The sequence below is a fragment of the Caretta caretta genome, chromosome 6 (genome assembly GCF_965140235.1).
Source record: "Caretta caretta isolate rCarCar2 chromosome 6, rCarCar1.hap1, whole genome shotgun sequence".
Lineage (NCBI taxonomy): Eukaryota > Metazoa > Chordata > Testudines > Cheloniidae > Caretta > Caretta caretta.
In genome coordinates this window covers 93,580,080-93,600,260 of record NC_134211.1, presented here as the reverse complement: position 1 = coordinate 93,600,260, position 20,181 = coordinate 93,580,080, and the positions used below count along the sequence as shown (strand labels likewise).

Genomic DNA, 20,181 nt, shown 5'->3' with positions numbered 1-20,181 from the left:
TTGTATTCACATATTTGCTACAGATAGTTTCTTAAGTAAAATATTTCAAATATGACAGGTGACACTATTTAAGAAAATATGGTATTAAGCGTATTATGGAATTGTGGAGTAACGCATGTTGCTGTGTATCTTATAAAGAGATAACATAAGCCCCCTCCCGTGCATCACCAGAAGTTATTTTCAGTTGCCAGTCTTTTTCTTCATAAATAATGGTTTCCGATTATTAGTGGTTGATGTGAAATGACGTCCCTAGTCGCAAACTGCATCACATTGGCTCATTGTTTGACACTGAACATTAACTTCCTTACTGTTTTGCTTGGAAACGATGTTCAAATCTTAAAATTGTGGGTCATACCGGTAATTCATATTGTGTCTCGTCTCTCTCATATGACAAGTGGTTAAAAGAGAAAGTGTCAGTATATTTCAACCCCTAGGGTATTTATTAATAGACCTCAGCATGCTGCTCTAGCAAATAATGAAGATAATCTTTGGTAAAAAATCTATAGTTTCTGAACAAAGATTCAGAAACTCAGTTTAATAAAGTATTCTTTCTTAAATTCAAACTAATTTTTTATTTTAAAAATTCTGTTTGTTTAATAAGATTGGTAGTACAACAGAAAAAATGTCTTATGTTTATTCTTGTGAACAATGTGTTTCAAATTTAAAAGTCATATTTTCTAGTATTACAAAAATGGAGAATGGAGATAGTTATATGCTTTATACTTTAACACACATTCTTTTATCACTTAACACTATGGTTTTTGAAGAGTGTAAATGTTGCTACTGCTGTAGTGTACTTTCTTAAAAAAAGGGAAAATAGACATTTTTTCAACATGGAAATTTCTCTAAATATTTTAATGCTATTCAGACTCTGGAGTAATGAACTGAGTGTGACATCCTGGCAGACAGACATCGATCTGTTTAAATGTTTCACCATATAATAAAGAGCAAATTTCCTAACTTTCCTCCTTTTCTGAACTCCCAAGTTTTGATTTCTAAAGTCTACTGAGCAGCACAGATGGAATTATTGTTTAAATTTACATGGTTCCTAGAAATTACAGTTAACTTGGAATTTAAAAGTAATGCCAAAGTATGGAGGTTTTGTTTTCATTTTAAAAGAAAAGTTTGCATGTCAGCTTCTCCTGGCTCATCCAGTTTCATCAAACCCCTTAAGTTGCATGCCATTGGCAAGTTTAAAACATATTTGAGCCACTTGACCTTTGCTTTAGCCCATGAAGGGGACATCATTTTTATTACAGCAAAATAATTTCTTGCTCTCTTCCCATGGGTACTGAGTAGAGGTGTTGTATGGAGGCAGTACAGTTGGCCTTGGGAGAAGTAGGGAAAACATGGCTCTCATTGGACTTCAGTGATGCTCCTCTCCCCAGCACTATGGGTTCTGTCAAGGGCTCTGGAAAGGTTTAACTCAAGTCCTTTTCTTCTACGAGTATCACTGCAATCTTGTTGTCTTGTGAGGGTTTAAGAGGAAGATAATGGTGCTATTGGAGGAAGCTAGAGAATCTCTAGTCTTCATCCATTGAATTCTCCTGAAAGCAAAAATCTGACCAGATTTGCTAGTTGTCCCAAAGTGGAGTTTTAACTTAAAGAATTCCAAATAAACAGGTGGGATTTTTTTTTCAAGCAGTCTTTTGCTGCCACATGAATTCCCCTCTGCTTCCTCTGCAAAAAAAACCCCCAAAACCCTTAAGTATTTTGACTTTCTCAATATACAAATCAGTACAAGAAGTACTGCTTGTGATCTTTTCATTTTGGCATCAGTAGTAGAACCCACTTAATAGTGTTAAAGGAATAGATTTCTTACAAAAACATAACTTGACTTGCACGAAAGAAGACCCCAAAAGGCCTTTTTGCATGAATATCAGATAAAAGTATCCCAGTCCAACAAGTATTGTAAATTAAACAATAAATAAAGTCATACCACTTTGAGATGGAAAAGAGCAGGATATATAAGGCATGATACAGGTTTGTTCTCTACAAAAGAGGATATATCAGATGTTAAATGGACATTGAACTTAACTAGACTTCCATTAAAAATACAGATCTGTGCAAAACACAGATTTTTCTTCTACTTCTTTAAAAAGAAGTAATGAAAAACAACCCACTAAAAGGAATAGATTCATTAAATAAAAAATATAGAGATTAGGTATAATAATTCCTTTTTAACACATTTTAATTTGTGGTGTAGTTGGCTTTAAAAGGGATTGGTGGAAGAGAGGCCTGGCAGACCATCTGATGTATGATTTGCTAATGAAATATACAGTACAGATTTATCTTCTGTCTTAATTAGTAATTTTATTACCTTAATATTCAAGAAGGGATATGTAAGAACTTGAAATCATCAATCTCAAATACCTGAAGTAAGTATGGTATTTTCTTATAGCTGGAATGGAAGATACCATCATCACAATAGAATAGCAAATATTGAGTTTTTATTGGTGCCCACTGTACATTTCTCTCTCTCTTTGATAAAGCGAGAAAAGTGTAATTAAATAAAGCAGTCAAAATCTCATGTTCTATTCCAGAAGAAAAGCCAAATTGCTAACAGTGAAATCACAAGTAAGAATAGCCTGTACTACTTCTGTGCTACACGATGTGGTGCCATACAGTCTGGAGGAAATGAGGTTGGATGACTCTGAACCTAGTCTTTTTAAAAAACAAACAGAGAAACAAACAAGTGAAGGACATAAATGTAGAGATCAAACATAGGAGTTTATTACGTACAGTGCTGACGGAGTGTCACCTCGCTTATTAGGCTCAGAGACACTGTCAATCAATATTTTCCATGGGCAGGGAAAGTGATGGGGTAGGCAGTCCCACACCCCCGGATAGGTTTAGCTGCAAGGCATGATAGCACAGTAGCCAATGGTCAAAAGGTTACATAATGTCTCTGCCCATGGTCTCAAGTTAACAAATTAACATTTAGCATTTAATTAGTACTTTAATAAATGTATTAGTATAGAATATATGTTGGATTCAGTTTGGGGTCCATAGGAATGAAGTAGCTCCTTTGTCCAACAGATACATATCTAGGGGTAAAAGCAAAGAAGCAGTGAAAGTATATGGCAATAAAGATTGTCTTTCAAGTTGCTTATTTGGGTTTTAAGGCAGGTATTGGTTCCTGGGAAAGGGAGGTGGGAGGAGGCCATATCTTATACTGACATGCTTGAACCTTTCATAAACTCAAGGTTGGATGTGTGGGAAGAACATCTCCCTACAGAAGAAACTAACGGAACAGAAACAGGGCTTCTTTGTTCTGTTTGCAACTTTGAATAAGACACAATTATTGCCCCAACATCTGGCGTTTTGCTGACCAGGCATATCTTAACAAAAACAAGGTTATCTTTGGTTATTCTGCTTTCTCTTAGCTAATCACTATTTGCTAGGCCTCTGACCTCTTGACCAAACTCTGGACTTTGGGTCTGTACACAAATCCATATACCAGGTTATTACATCAGCAATGGATTTTAACCCTTCAACAGGCATTTTAACATGTGATTCAGATCAATAGTTGTAAATTGCATTTCCCTGTAAATTAAACATAATTTTCACAAAGGGGCACCCAGAATATATATCTTAGACTCATAAACTCATAGCTATTAAGGTCAGAAGGGACTATTATGATCATCTAGTCTGACCACAATTTAGGCCACAGAATCTCACCCACCCACTCCTGCAATAAACCTCTCACCTATGTCTGAGCTATTGAAGTCCTCAAATCATGGTTTAAAGACTTCAAGGTGCAGAGAATCCTCCGGCAAGTGACCTGTGCCCCATGCTACAGAAAAAGGCAAAAAAAACCCCAGGGCCTCTTCCAATCTGCCTTGGAGGAGAATTCCTTCCCAACTCCAAATATGCATGGTTGTTGATACAGTAAACTGCAATCTAATAATAAAACATTTAAGCATTTTGAGGATGTTCTAATCACATAGTGTTGTAGTGATCATATGGATAAAGCAGGAAAAATAACAGAATTACTATGTACCTGAGTTGCATTTTAAACAAGAATTATACTGATGGCACTGCATTCCTTATCCTTTAATGTGACCGATATAAAATTAACAGCTCTTTAAAATATTTAGGAATAAACCTTCCAATACTGATCTTTAGTCATGATTTTTTGAATTAGTGTGCTCATTTTGTTCAGTAAATAAGAAAAAATTTCCCTCTGTGTCTAAATTTTTTTTCCAGGCAATATCACTTACACCTGGGTTAAAGAATGACCCTCATCGCTGGTTAGCAGAAACAAAGGTAACTTCATCTGTTGGATATTATTGGATAAAATAATATTAAGCTGGTTTTGGTCACTAAAAATGGTATTTGAAAATTGCAGTTAAAAAGGGGTTGAGAGAGAGAAAAAGAAAAAGTTAAAAATCTGTAACATTTCTCTGATAGGTATATTGATATTTCCAGCGTGGTGACTGGCCTTTCAAGCCAATAGATGGTAATGAATTTTTTCAGCTGAAGGTCTTTGGCAATCTCTTGCTGCGTAACAGTAGGGGATTTCCAGTGTGAAGTGTCACCATATTTCTGAAGAGTATCAGATTTTAGCCTTTTTATTGGCCCTTTTATTGGCAGTTATGGTACTTAGCATCAATAAGCGATAGATATTTGTAGAGCCAAATTTACAGCATTTCTCCCTTAATTGTGCTCACTAAATTTGAGCACACCCAAATTCTGAGCACCCAGCAAAACAAGTGCATTTGTGGGTGAAATGATGGAAGCCTGCTGAAAATATGACCCTTTGGTCCTGGATTGCCTTTTCTCTTTTATCAATTCTTTTGGAGTAAAACAAGGTAAGTTTATAGTCCACAGGCATGCTTCTTTCTATAGGGTTATAAGAAAAGCCACGACATGTTTTGTTTTAAGCAGTTTTGGTTTATATCTAAAGGCTTTTAGACTGGATTCTTGAAAAATGTGCTATTTTCCTTTTACCCTTCTTCTAAAGCCTATGACCCACATAATGTGAGTACACACATACTTGGAAATCTCTCATGAGCCTGCCAACCCTGGCATGTGAGCATACTGTAAGCTTTCATTTCTGTGCCTCAGCTTAATGGTTCAAAGAGATGACTGGTAACTTCTAACCCTTGCTTTTTACTTTGCAAGCAGTCTTATCCAGTATCTTTTAATAGGATTAAGCTTCTCATGATTAAAAATAGCTTTTATACTGCATGAAACAAACCTTTTCCTCTGCAGTGTAAAAGGGTCATGACAGGGGAAGAAAAGGTGACCAATTGACTGAGGAGAAGTTGAATCTGTTTGCTAGCAAGGTGGCTTGAGATTATTGATGGGCTAGCATGTAATACACATAGATCAAGAGTGAATATCACTATAAATAACAGAGATAAGATTTTGAATCAGAGAACAAGAACTTTATAGGAAACAGTCTCCTAATCACACAGGTGTGCTGCTGACATCCTAGGCAGTATTAGAAGAACCTTCCAAAGGGCATTTAGTAATTGTTTTCATAAATCTGCCAAATGAGTTTCTTTACTTATTGGTAGAGGAGACCTGAAATGAAAGGAATAGAAATACTGCAGTTCTGTAGATTTGCACGTTATATATAAAAGATTATATTTCTGGGCTGAATCTCTGATCACCTGGAATCACTTCAATTCTACTTCCAGGTCACTGCAATTGCTGTTGAATATTGTAAAGATGGGGACTTTGGTTTCTAGCATTTCTGAAATCCAAATTTTGTGTTTCCTGGTTGTTCTTTGAATGATTGCATATATGCATTCCACTCTTAGTATCAGTGCACCCAGTGCATGGCTGTCAGAAACTTTTTCCCTCAGTGGTATCTGTTGGGTGGTATGTAGTTATAAAGGGAAGAACTGCCTTTAGCCCGTCAGTTCCTTCTTACCACCCCTAACAGTCATTGGAACTCTGTTTTCTACCAGAACTGTTATTTCTCTCAGCCTTTTTGAATGTAATGTAAGTCTAGTCTTAGTAATGTTATGAAAGTAAGTTTTAACAGTACTATAGATATTTTTTAAAAAAAATTTTTTGACTTCTTGTTTTCCCTGTTCAGGGGTTTTTTCTATGTATGACGCTGAGGTATGCCCTGGTCATCAGATTTCAAGCCATGTGTTTCTGGCTCCAGGCCTATGCCCATGAGTGACCTGCACAACAGCTGCCTAAAGTGCTTGGGAGAAGCACATATGAGGGACTGGTGCCAGGCTTGCAGGGGGTTCAAACCTAGGGTGAAGAAGGATAAGGAGGTTAGGCTGAAATTCCTGTTGATGAAGGCAGTTCCTGACTCGGTGCTGAGTGCTGCGGTTTCAGAAAGCGGTGCACCTCCAGCTTTAGCAGGATCCTGGCACTGTTCTCCCTCACTCATACCGAGGAAGAAATACAATGCTTCCACAGAGGCACTGGCCAGGGGAAAGTCTCCACCCTCTAAGTTTGGTAAGATGGTCAAGGAGGAGTCAAGTAGAGTGCACCTGAAACCTCAGCATCCTCCTCCAACTTGATGCCTAAATCAGCACAGTCAGCTCTGGCTCCACAAGGAGAACTGTTGAGTGCGGTGTTGGAAGTAGCACTGCCAACTTCCTCAGCACCGCAACAAGAGGCCATCTATGTGCCTCCTACCTAGAGGCATTTGCAGCAGTAAGAAACCCGCTCTGCCTCTCAGTGCTTTTGACTCCTTCCTTACAGGAGTCTGGTCCCTTGGCACCACTGCCACTTTTGCCAGCAATTCAACCTCTTGTACTCCAGTTGCCTTCTTCACAGATAAGCCCCAAGGGGAAGTGGGCTTTGATGGTGTTGCTCCATCCACCAGTAGGCCCCTGGCACTGACTGGATCAGCCCCACCATGGTCAAAGGAAGGGAATTCTCATTGTCTAACTCAGAGGGGGATTTAATATATCACAGTGCTGAAGCAGGACATGCCGGTCTCTGCAGAGATCCTTTCTTTCCACCTACTGCTGTGACCCTTGAATGGGACCTGACAATTGGACCCTGCCCTGGTTCAGTGGCCATTTTGGAACTCTTGAGGGTTTCCCCCAGCTTCCAGACCTTCCCAACACTGTGCATACTCAGTGCACTCCTCTAGAAAGGCTGAGTCTACACACAGAGTGGCTCTGTTTCAAGAGGCCAGCACCAAGACTGGTATCAAGCATGAAGAGGAGGTTCCAGATCCAGAGCAACAGCTGGTAGACGAGATTCTATCCCCCCCGGTCTTGGCTTCCTCTTCAGATGAGGGCATTTGATCTGGCACAACTTCTCCTCCTCTTGATGATTTTAAGGTTTGTCAGGAGTTATTGAAAAGCGTTGTTGCAGGCTTAGGTGCACAGGTCAAAGAGGTCAGGGAGCCCTCGAGTTGTCCTTTTATCATCGGTGGGGCCCTCCACAGTATCTCTGCCAATTAACAAGGTGATATTAGAGCCAATAAAGGCTTTGGGGGCAGAGTCTATCCTCTTTGCCTTGAACCTCTAAAAAGGTGGAAAGAAAGTACTATGTACCCTCCCAAGGGTTTGAGTATATTCACCCACCTTTGGGCTCATTAGTTGTCACAGCAGCTAATGAGAGAGAATGACAGGGATACCAGGCTGCCACCTCCAAATCAAAAGATGCCAGAAGGCTGGACTTATTTGGCAGAAAGATTCATTCGACAGGGTGTTTGGAGCTACATATTGCTAACTAACAAGCTTTGTTGGGACTTCGTTTGTGCAAATTTGTGAGGTTCCATGCAAAAGTTAAAGGAGCTCCTTCCAGAGAACGCTAGGCAGGAGTTCTCTTCCCTGGTCTGTGAGGGCAGACTTATCCTGTGAGGGAACTTCGCTGCAGGGGGGGCTGGACGCAGCAGACTCTGCACGTAGAACCATGGCCTCTGCAGGGGTCATGTGTAGATCATCCTGGCTGCAGTTTTCTGGTCTTCACTATGAAGTCCAGACTACTATCCAGGACTTGCCATTTGAGGTTTCCTTCACTATTCTTGGACTAGATAGCCCATTCCACTCCTCTTCCGCAGGACCTATCAAAAAAGAGTTGTAGGCGTACGCCTCCCTCTCCTGATGATTTGGCACTTGGCCCTCAAGACACCCAGGAATCACAAAACAGGTATTTTTATGAGCCAGTTGAGGTTGTCATACCAGTCTCTATCTTTCCAGGCCTGAACCCTGTCTCTCCTACTTCTGCAGTGCTCGGTCCTGGATTACTTGGGACAAGTGGATCTTGAGTATGGTGGAAGTGGGATATATTCTCTAGTTTGTTTCTACTAATCCCTCCCACCATCCCTCCCTTTCCCTCTTCAGGGACCATTTTCATGAAAAACTCCTTATCCAGGGAGCCATAGAGGAGGTTCCATGTGGTATCAGAGGGAAGGGGTTTTATTCCCCATATTTCCTAATCCCCAAAATGAAGGGGGTCTCAGGTCAATTTTAGACTTGTCATCTCAACAATCCTTAAAAAGGATAAAGTTTTGCATGTTCACCCTAGCTTCTATTATCCCTTCCCTGGATCCCAGGGACTGGTATGCTGCCCTCAATTTAAAAAAATCCCTACTTCCTTGTGGCAATCATTGAAGCTCATAGGAAGTACCTCTGATTTCTGGTAAATCAAAATCATTAGTTCATCATACTACCTTTCAGCCTGTCCGCAGCTCCCAGGGTCTCTTATAAAGGTCATGGCGGTAGTAGCTTTACCCCTACTTTGTCAAAATCCAGTCCAAACTGCAAGTGCAGAGCAGTGTTGCCCCTAGCCAGTCAACATTCAATCCTCTGGAGCTGTTAATCAACAAAGAAAAATTATGCCCTCAAGTACAAGACCTCGTTTCATCATGGGATCTAAACTTAATATTGTCAAGATGTATGGGTCCCCCATTTGAATCATTGACTACTGCTCACTGCTGCATCTATCAATGAAGTTGGCCTTTTTGGTAGCTATTAGCTTGGCCAGAAGAGTAAGGGAGCTGTGGGCATTAATATCGGGATCTCGACATACAATCTTTGTTTAAGGACAAGATTTACCTACATCCTCATCTGAAGTTCGTCCCAAGGGTGGCTTCCTCTTTCCACATCTACCAGCCAAATTATTTGCCTGTATTCTACCAGAACCACATATGACCAGGGAAGAACAGCATTTGCATGGCTTGAACATCAGAAGAACCTTGGAGTTTTACCTGAATAGAACTACACACTTTTGTAAATCCTCACAGCTGTTCGTAGCTGTGACAGGCAGAGTAAGAGGTCAATCAGTCTCCACCAGAGAATTTCTTCCTGGACCGCATCCTGCATACACATGTGCTATGACTTGGCTAATGTTGCTCCACCTGACAGAATCACAGCTCGTTTGTTGAGGTCACAGTTGATCTTGGCAGCCTTTCTGGCACAAGTTCCAACTGCAGACATTTGTAGAGCAGTACCCTGGTCTTTGGTCCACACATTTGCCTCTCACTATGCTGTGGCTCGAGACTCCAGAGATGATGCTAGAGTGGGACAAATTGTTCTCCAATCTCTATTGAAGTAGACTCCGTTCGCACCTCCTGTATGAAAGTTTGTAAGTCACCAAGATTTGAACGCACATGTGCAATCACTTGAAGAAAAAAATATTTACTAACCTGTTCCATAACTGTTGTTCTTTGAGAAGTGTTCCCATGTCTATTCCACAACCCGCTCTCCTGCCCCTATGTATCAGAGTTACGACAAGAAGGGAGGGGCTAGGGATGGCTCTGCTCTTTATACCTGTGTGAGGACAACAGGGAGAGCCTGAGCCACACAACAGGTACTGTCTTGCGAAAAAGTTTCTGATGGCTGTGTGCTGGACGCACCAACACCAAGAGTGGAGTGGACATGTGTAATGCATCTCAAAGAACAACAGTTATGGAACAGATTAGTAACCATTTTTTTTCATAGCTAGCTGAGGAGAAAATAGATAAAAATTGTTTGGGTTCTGGGGGTGTGTGAGTGTTTGAGTGACAGAGCAACTATTCAATAATTGAGGTTACATCAAGATTTTCCCTTAGAGCAGGACTAAAAATTGACTCTGTTTCATACTGCAGTGGTTGAATTTAGATTCCACATTTGGCACAGTAATTCTTCGTTGGACAGTTGAATTTTCCATGCAATTTTTTCCACGTTTTTTTAACTAACTTTTGCAGAGGCACTGTTTTAAAATGCTCCCTTTTTGAAATTTGGTTTTGTTTTCCTCATGTATCATTAGGTTTCTGAAGCTCAATAGTCCCCACAAACTACTCCCCCACAGACATACTAATAACTTCTCAGATATAGATTGCTTTTTGAACTTTTAAAATGAAATACACAGTTTATTTCCCTTATTTGTCATAACCTAGATGATCTTCCTTTCCCAACTACAGGTGTATTGATGAGAAACAACAAATTTCAAATATATTAGGAAAGTTTATTTTAATTTTTCATTGAAACTTTGTTTTAATGGATGTTTTTAACTATTTCTCTCCCCAGTTGTGGTCTGTACATACCTCTGGTAAGGTCTGTTCATACCTCTGGGCAGCAGAGGTATATGGGGGTGGACTCTGGGGGAGGTGGTGGTGCTCTGGAGATGCATGTGGGGTGAGTAGAAATGTTGAAGATAGAGCAGGGAGTGGCGGGAAGCCGGAGAGAAATGTACTTGGATCCATGTGTGCTTCAGAAGGGCGTTTGGAAGAAAGGGGATTTAACAGAGGTATTTGGGACATGTGTGAGGGAGAAGCTTTTGCATCAGGAGTGAGATATGTGGGTGTATATAGGGGCCATGGGCTGGGCAGATGAGGTTCAGTGTCCCTATGCTGCAGCCTTGCCACTTGTTCAGGGGCTCTTCTTGATACTACTGCTCTAGCTCCGTGGTGCCCCAAAGCAGCATCACTGAGGAGATCTCTTCAAGCACTGATGCCTCACTTGAAGAGACTCTGCATCCTCTGGCACTGCTGCTTTGGATCTCTGGAGCACCAGGGAGAACAAGAGTCTCACAGCCAAAACCCTGTATTCCTAGTTAAACCGCAACTTGGTCCCTCAATAACCCCGATCGCTCAAGTGAACTGAAACGCAAGTGGTTAAAATATATTCAAGTCCTGGGCTTTTCTTATTTTTAAAGTGGTTGACACCTTAAATATTTAGCTATTAGCATAAAAGCTGGTTGTTTTTAATGCTTTAAAAGTCATCTCTCAGATCACATCTTAGTTCTGAAATGATATTTTTGCTAACTGCAAATGGGATTTCTGCTTTTTCTGTTCAGTTTTATTTAAACTATGTGTATATATATTGTGACGGGGCAAGGCCAGATGGCTATAGAAAAGTAGTGGGAGATAGATATATTAGCTCCAGGCTAAACAAATCCCTAGTACCAGGTTAAGTGGAATGGAAGCTGCTCCAGGTGAATTAAGACACCTGGGGCCAATTAAGAACTTTCCAGAAGGCAGGGAGAATGCTAGGTTGATTGGGACACCTGAAGCCAATCAGGGGCTGGCTGAAACTAGTTAAAAGCCTCCCAGTCAGTCAGGTGGATGTGGATGTCAGGAGCTGTGGAAGGAAGTTGTGCCATTGGAGAGGCTGAGTAGTACACACCATATCAGGCACAAGGAAGGAGGCCTTGAGGTAAGGGTGAAGTGGAGCTTGAGGAAGTGAGGGCTGCTGTGGGGGAAGTAGCCCAGGGAATTGTACATGTCATGTTTCTAAAAGGTCAGCTACCATAGCTGATAGTATTAGGGTCCCTGGGCTGGAGCCCGGAGTAGGGAGTGGGCCCGGGCTCCCCCCCCCAGCTTTGCCCCCTGATTAATCACTGAGACTGGGAGACAACAGAGACTGTGCAAGGAAGGATAACTTCTCCTCACCTCCCTTGCTGGCTTATGATGAAAATAGCTCAGTAGACTGTGACCCTTTTCTCTAGAGAAAGAAGGGTTACGTGGAGGGTCACAGTGAGCCTCTGAGGCTAGCGAAATCCGCCAGGAAACATGGGACCCACGGAGGCAAGCACAGAGCTTTGTCACAATATGTATGTATTATGTACAGCATTCTGTAAAACCTCACACATTTTCACTTTACTAATATGCAAATCTGATGATACTCTCACAAAACCCAGCAGTCTCATCCCATTTCACAGCAAAGATTGTAATGTAGTCTCAGCTGCTGCAGCATCAGGGACTCAGGTATGGGGACATATCTCTTGACCGCAGTCAAGGGAGGGGTAGATGGGAAATGATTTTGTGGTTCATGTGGCTGACACTGAAGGGAATGCGGTTAGAGCTGCAAGTGTTGGAGTTAGTTTTCACAGTCCTTCTATAATCATGACATTGTCATCTTTGTATAGGCTGTGCCTGAAATTGGTGATTTTTGGCTCATTCAATGGAGTGGCTCAAATTCCATTTTTAATTATGACCTGAGGCTGGAGTACGAATTCTGGACATGTTATCCTCAATCCCCATGTACGAGGACAGAATCAAACTAGTCTTTAGGTACTGAATAAAGTACTGCAGTACCTACAATTTTAAATTATTTGTTCTGCATCCTGTTGTCACATTCACTATCATTCAAGGTGGAATCTACTCCCCTTTAGAATCATCACTTTTTCTGTCCTATGTGTCTCTTCCTTCCCCATCTTCTTCTCTCTGTTTCTTCCCTTCTTCTTTAGTTCTGGGAATTTATGAGTGTAGAAATGGTTTTGTTCAGGTTTAACTCTTAAAAATCAGCTCTTAATTGGAGTGGAGACTGTGGGAATAGGCCTTTTTTAAATTATTATTATTGTAGTTTAATCCATATACTTTAATGGATTCTTTATGGGAGGCAGGTTGGGGAGTAAATATTTTTTCACTGGACAATGCATTATGTGGTTTTCAATTAAATGTTTTTTTCACCCAAAGCTATAGGCTGACACACGTACATAGAGGTGAAATGGTTTCTGACCTCAAATTGTGAGTGGTGAAATGGTGACTTGAAACTATTACAGTCACCCCAAACCTACCTCTCCATTTGTGGTGTCCAGACCCTGGTCTGTAAGTGGTAGACCACAGGTCCACTCTTAGTATTTTGAGTTTCATAAATTTTAAAATAATAGATTTCTTGTTAGATACTTGAACTCGCCCACGGCAATGATGTGGGTGCTGTACCGATCTGTGGTACATTGTGCCATCTTGAGCTTAGTAAAAGCACAAGAGTTATTGGAACTTGCAATCTCCATACGCCCCAATTTAATACAAAGATTTAATAATTTTTTTTAAATGTACTGGGAGATATAGAAAGGTTCAGGCCAAAGCTGTATTTGCGAGTTCAATAGCTCATGTGTTCTTCTACTGTTGGGACAACCAAACCATTTGAGTTTGGGTCAGTTTAGAGCTGGGCATTTTTTGCTTAGAAGCTCTGGTTTCAATGTTAGAGCCAGATTTTGGCAGGGCATTTTGTGTAGGTACCCTTCCCAAAAATCAGTGCCTCTGCGATGGAAATATGGGGCAGAAGTCATGCATCCCATTTGTTGTTTCCCTTAAATTTGTTCAGAGAATATTTTGGAAGTTGAGAGAGACTTAATCAAGCAAGGTGAATGAACAACATGATGGTAATTGAAATGTAATGTCAATAAATGCAAAGTAATGGAAATTGGAGGGGAAAATTAAATTGTTTATACACATTACAGAGTTCTAAATTAGCTGTATAATTTCAAGAAGGGGACCAGGGCTTCACTGAAGACATCTCAGTGAAGACCTCTGCCTGGTGCAACTGCAGTCAAAAAAGCAAAAAAGATGCTAGGTTTCATAAGGAATGAGGAATATGGGAATAATATAAGACCTTAGATAAATTAGTGGCATGACCTCATCTTGAATATGGTGTGCAGTACGGTTATCCCATCTCAAAAGGATATTGCAGGACGAGAGGGAGTTTAGGAAAGTGTGACAAGAATGATTAAGTACCTGGAAAAGAACCGAAGACAAATTGAAAAGATTGGGATTATTTTCCTTAGGAGATAATAGAGGACATGATAAAAGTGGATAAAATAATAAATGACTTAGAGAAGGTAGATGGGGAAACTTCAGCTCACTCTGTCTCATAACTCAAGAACAAAGACATTTAATGAGTGAATGGTGGTAAATTCATAACTCATAAAAGGAAATACTTTTTCACACAATATGTAACTAACCTGTGGAATTATCTGCCACAGGAAGACATTTAGACCATTAACATAATAAAATTCAAAAAGGGATTAGACATTTATATGGATAACAAGATTATTGAAAGTTGTTATAATTAATGATAACAATGTTGTGGAAGAGCTATTAAACCTCATGCTTCAGGGGATAATCCAGTCTCTAACTGCTAGAGATCAGGAGACCTTATGTGGGAGGCAGATTTTCCCACGTTTACCTACTGCTTGTTTCTTACCCCTTCCTCTGAAGCATGGCCATGTTGCTGGCTGCTGTCAGATAGAGGTTCCTGGACTAGATAGCTCTTGGGTCAGATCCACTATGGCAGTGCCTATGTTCCTCTGCAAACCAAGTGTTGCAGGAATCATGCCATCGCATTCCAGGGTAGGGCCTGTTCACCAGGCTGCCTGTATGCCCTCTGAACCAGCAATGGCCAATAGACTCTCAGCCTGCAGGATTATTCTCCTGGAAAAAATAATTTACATGTTTGGCTTGAGCATGCAGTTGCTGCCAACCAAAATATATGTGCACATTTTGAGTCCATTTGCATGTTAAGTCAGAATTTGTCCTTTAATATATTTTTAATATTTCTTTTTAAACTTGTATAGCAATAGCTATTATAAATCAATAAGGTGATTCCAAATGTTCTTGTTTGTTCAGTATAGAATTTAAGTCCTAGTATTTTTATTGGAATGCTCTCTCCTTTTAGTGTTATATAAATTTGTTCTTCTCTAGACTAAACTTCAATGGATGTGTGAAGAGGTGAAAGAGAGAGAAAGCAAGGAAAGGAAGCTGCGGCGCCACCTATTGCAGAGTCGAGAGCAGCTTGAGCACTTGACACTGAGCACGGAGTGTGAGCGTCAATCTCTCTTTGAACAAATAAAAAATCAAGAACATGTCCTGGAGGAAGTTAACAGAGAAAAGAGAGGTGAGTTGACCAGTTCATTTTTGTTAATGAAGGAAGAGAAAGAAGGGAGAAATGCTGATCTTGAGAATTACCAAAGTACATCCAAATCTGCTTTATCTGGTAGTCATTAAGAAATCCAGTTGGTGGTTGCTAGTGCTAACTAGGGAAACAGATTTTTGTTTCCCCTTGGTTAAGTTGGCTTATTTTGCCAACAGCTATATTTCAGTTCAGTAAATGTCTGAGGAACACATGGGTTTGTGAAATGGGAAGTAGACATGCCAATTAGTCTTTCAGTTCTCATATTTGAGGCATATCATGACCAAAAACATTACTAGAAATTATAGAGGAGAGATAGGAGACAGCATTGCTAGGAGCTTACATTGTCTTTGCCTTCATCCTGCTTTTATCTGTAAAATAAATTATTCTCAAGTGATCTCTTTTTTGTTATACAAAAATATGAAGAACTTGTTTTGGAATTTTCCCATTTTTTATTTTAATGGTCATAACTACTTTTTGCTGTCATGAACCACATAAATAGTATTGTTGTTTGTCATAATGATGGCCTATTAAGAAGAATGGAAAATACAAAAATGGTAAATGTTAGAGGATGTCCTGAATTCCTTTTATGATGGTCTAATGAAGCCTGATTACAAGATTTATTGGTAAATGTCTTGTCTCTTACACATGTTAAAATACTGAAGAAAATAAGCTTTGCATTATATAAAATGAGTTTTAACCAGTCACATGTGGGATGAAAAAATACAAAAATAAAACGGGAGAATGTATTTTTTTAAATTAACTTTGCATGTTGGAAAATAGGCATTTAACCTAATTTAAACTAGGACATTTTTTTAATGGAAAAGAGTCTAAGGAGCCCATCTAGTCAAATGCCTGATTGTGCTGTTATATTATTAGCATTATTGTTGGTACCCTTCTTATTCCATTTTCTTAGGCCTATGATGTCAAGCACATTTGAGGGCTATTATCTCTCTTCTCTTTGAGCTTTTTCTGTGTTTACATACAGATACCAAAGAAACAGCCAATGAGGTACCTCATTACTTTTGGGGGGTTTACCTTGTATTATGATTACATTGTTTATATGTTTTCTTTCTGGCTAATTAATATTTCTTTCTGGTTCAATAATCTTATTTTAGTTGCCTCTTTCTTTTTAGAAGATTCTGTGTTGGATTTTTTGCCAAGTTAGTGGTGAGTGAAGCTGGTAAAAATAGTTTGGAAGGATGGTCTTGTGATTAAGGCCTTAGAATGGAACATTGAAGATTTTGGTTCTGTTTCTGTCACAGACTTACGTGACCTTTTGCAAAACACTTCATGTCTTGGTGCTTCCATTGTTCATCTGTAGCATGGAGTTAATACTTTGTTATTATATCACAAGGATTTTGTGAGGATAAATTCACTAATGAATGTGAGGTCCTCAGGTCCTGTGGTTCTGTCACTGAAAAAACAATATGCAAAAATGCCAAACACAGGCAAGAAGAAAAGGAAACCAACACCAGGACCTAAAGAAATGTATACTTTATTTTTTGGATCTGTATTACTAACGTTTGTTCAATATTTTTGAGAGAGATCTTTATTAAAAAGATCTTGCATTTATATAGCACCTTTAATCCTGAAGGGTCCAAAAGCAACATATAACACTGAAAAAAGCAGCAACCTCGGGGTTAGAGAGTAACAGAAAAGAGCTACTCAACAATATGTGGCAGGAACTTTTTTGGCAAAGGATACCAGACCTATGCCAACAAAAAATATCTTTACATTTTTAAAGTCTATGAAGAAATTGTGTTTTTTAAGGTGTTGACCACAATAAATTGCATAATACTCAATCTGGCTACTTCAGAAAGATGAATCACACAACTGACCATGCTTGGATTTGGCCCTTCTGTGATTTTTAACCTGTGAACACTAGCAATTTGAAACTTGAAAACGGAGAGGCATATTAGCTGAGTTGAACTATTAGAATGGGAGGATGAGTGGTTGCATTTCAGTTTTGTACGTTGCTTTGGGATCTCAGGATGAAAGGTACTATATGAAAGTAAGATATTATTTACATGATATTTCTCAGCAATAATAAACAAAAAAAAATTATTGTTACATAAGCTTTAGCGGTATTGGAATGATAGTGCTTACAGCTCACTTAGGAAGGACCAGATGGCACATGGCCATCTAAAAGTCTGTCTTGTTTTTGAGTAGGTGCATTTTGTTCATGCTGGAACAAAGTTGAAGAAACAATTTAAGGCCCCAAGTAAACCGGTCCAGAGTCCAGTTTCAGTAGGTCTAATAAATAACTTTGTCAATGTGAATGAACAGATTGAGAAGAGAGGAACTAATCAACAGAGATGTAAATCGCCCAGATAATTTGTATATAGTGCCACATATTCAGAATTGAGATTTGAATACTTTTTTTGTGGGTGAAAGACAAGCACCCATTAATCTCACAAAGGCCAATCCATTTTTATTCCTATTTTTTTAAAATAAAATCCAAGATATTCCACCATGGTAAGTTCAAGTGATCAGAACTGAACCAGAACTTTGTGTTTCATCAGGCATATGCCATCCACTACTTTAAAGTTGCTCCTACAGCTCTCTGTTCTTTCATCTCATAATATTCTCATAACTTTTGGATTGTTAACCTTTGCATAGGAATCATGTCTTGTGTGTTATGTTCATGTTCCTGAAAATTCTCCTGTTCACACCAATTTCCAGCTATTCAAATCTGTTCTTAATATGTGGCTGATTCCATTTTGTCCTAAGGAAAGATGAGTTAGAAATCTCACAATTCAGTACTTTTACTCAGATTTGTTTCTTTGTAAGTTAATGGTTCCAGAGTAGACCAAAACTATTTCAGTAGCTTGTTCTCTTGTGCCATTATGTTGTGTCCTGACACACTGAAGTCGAAATATTCACAGGACTCAACCACATCATACTATGTAAAATTGAATTCCAGATCGCTTCATGTGTCCCTTCCTGTGCCCAGTTGTTCTTTCCTTATCATGAGTAACATGATGCTATGCTTCTTAATGCTTTACTTTGCCTTATCTTTGGACCCTTACAGGATAGGGAGATGTTTATTGCCAAAGTATGTGATATTTATTACCAAACTAACGGACCTCTTATTTACCATACTTTGTTTTATACCCTGTACTTTAGATATTGCCTTTCGTGATGTGGTAATCTCTCAAAATGGCCATATTTTTCATGTGGGTGCCTAAATTAGGTCTCTGCCAAATGGGCAGTTTTAGCCGCAATTATTTGTTTTGTGTTTATTGCTTTAAAAGTCTGCCTTCGACATCCACATTAGAAAATGTAGACTTAATGTCTTCTCTATTAATTTGGCTGAACTTATTAGAAATCTTGCATTTTTGATTTGCTCAATTTCTGTATTATGTGAGTTTTCCTGGGGGCTGTTTTCATTGAAGAATTTAGGTAAATTCATTCATTCATTCATTCTGTAATTAGTCACCCCAAGTTTCATGGCAGGTATTTAAGTGTTTCACAGGTGTGTTGAAGAATAGCTCTCTTAAAAGCACACTTTTTTACGGTACCCATTAATCTTTCTTTAAAAGCTCATTAAACTATATATAATAGCAACCTCAGATTAAATCTGGAAATAGGGAGTGTGTTCTTCATTTCTTTGTGTTCTTCTATCTGTAGAAATATATGCCTAAACTGGGCCTTGGTGAACTATGGTTTTAAATTGAGTTTGGATATTGAACAATAGGCCCAAAGCGTGTAACCAAAAAGAATAAGATCATGAGAAAGAGGGATTGTTTGTGTTAAACTTGTAGTGACCCTTGAAATACCAGCATTATCTTATTTAAGGTTTGAGCTGAAGGTTTCAAATAAAGAAAAAATGGTTAATTGGTTACCAGGTACAGTAAATAATTAGTTATATAAGTTTGCTTTAAAAAAATCTTTGTGTAATAATTAAAGAGAAATATAGTAAAGTAAGATGAGATGAAAACCTTGAGAAGAGTAGGGTTCAGCCCTAAACTTCCTCATCTGGCTTTGGCTAAAGTCTAACAACCAGGAATGACATCACTTTTTTTGTTATAGCATATAAAAAAAGAGACTTTTTTTTTTTTTTTTGTGGAGGTTCTTTCTCAGAGCTTTCCCCAACCCCCTCGGAGTCCCGCCATGATGGGAAGCTTCTTCTCAGGCCTGGTCCTGTTGTGAGTACTTTGGCTAGTATTTTTAACTTATGCACTTCTTTAATGACGGGTTTCAGAGTAGTAGCCATGTTAGTCTGTATCCCCAAAAAGAAAAGGAGGACTATTTTCCACTGAATGCATCCGACTAAGTGAGCTGTAGCTCACGAAAGCTTATGCTCAAATAAATTTGTTAGTCTCTAAGGTGCCACGAGTCCTCCTTTTCTTTTTACGCTTCTTGAAGTGTCCTCTGCATGTTTCCACTCTTGGGGTTGGCCAGCCAGGTGCAGCTAGGACAGTGGAACCTTCTAGTAGCAGGGTGGATAGGGGTGCCTCGCCCCTCCCTTCCTTGCCTCCAGTGTTTGAGTGAATTAGGATGGCATGCCTATGAAAAGGGCGTAGAGCCCATTGCTGCCTCAGTTCCTTCCAGCCACAGCAACGATAAGACATGAACCTCTCCAGCTCCTCAGATCCATAGTTAAGTGCCTTTAGATTAGTTGTTGTTTGAAGTTAGTGTAGTTAATAGGATAAGTTCATTTTAGATAGTAGTTATATTTGTTAAGTAAAACACTGAGCAGTTCTGACATGGCAGATCCCAATGCAAAGATGCATGATTTTAAGAGGTGTGTGTCACGTCCATTGGTTTTCCCAGCATCTGACATACACATTCAGTACCTGAAGTGCTTAGCCAAGAATCATTCACTGGCACATGGTGTTACCTGCAGCACATTCTCTCCTTGAGCCTGGAAGGAGAGACAGAATAAACTTCAGGCTCTTCTGTTACAAGCGGCCTTGTCAGACAAGCTTCAGGGATCTGATAGTTCTAAAGGATCTGAAAATAATGAGAGGAGACTTCAGTTGGCTCTGATTATGTCCAGATCCAAACAAGCATAGACAGCAAAGGCTTTAGATTCAGCATCATGCTCCTGTTCCAAGTTAACTGACCCTTTGCTAGCCAAGTTCTCAGATCCAGTTCAAAATGGGGTACAGTCCTAAGTGGGACCAAT

The 20,181-nt window shown here is 39.5% G+C and overlaps 1 protein-coding gene and 1 long non-coding RNA gene across 12 annotated transcripts in view; one reads left to right on the top strand and one right to left on the bottom strand.

The window, feature by feature from the left end:
* CEP128 (centrosomal protein 128) overlaps positions 1–20,181 on the top strand; it is a 444,758-nt gene that overhangs the window by 176,043 nt on the left and 248,534 nt on the right. For all 10 annotated transcript variants that reach the window (XM_048853234.2, XM_048853235.2, XM_075129813.1 and 7 more), the window contains 2 exons: positions 4,210–4,269; positions 14,840–15,032. In XM_048853234.2, coding sequence (XP_048709191.1) covers positions 4,210–4,269; positions 14,840–15,032 — 253 coding nt within the window. The remainder of the gene's footprint in view (positions 1–4,209; positions 4,270–14,839; positions 15,033–20,181) is intronic.
* LOC142072568 (uncharacterized) overlaps positions 16,566–20,181 on the bottom strand; it is a 41,542-nt gene continuing 37,926 nt past the window's right edge. The window contains exon 4 of one of the 2 annotated variants that reach the window (XR_012669015.1): positions 16,566–20,006. This is a non-coding gene — a long non-coding RNA (uncharacterized LOC142072568). The remainder of the gene's footprint in view (positions 20,007–20,181) is intronic. The other variant, XR_012669017.1, reaches the window with a different exon arrangement.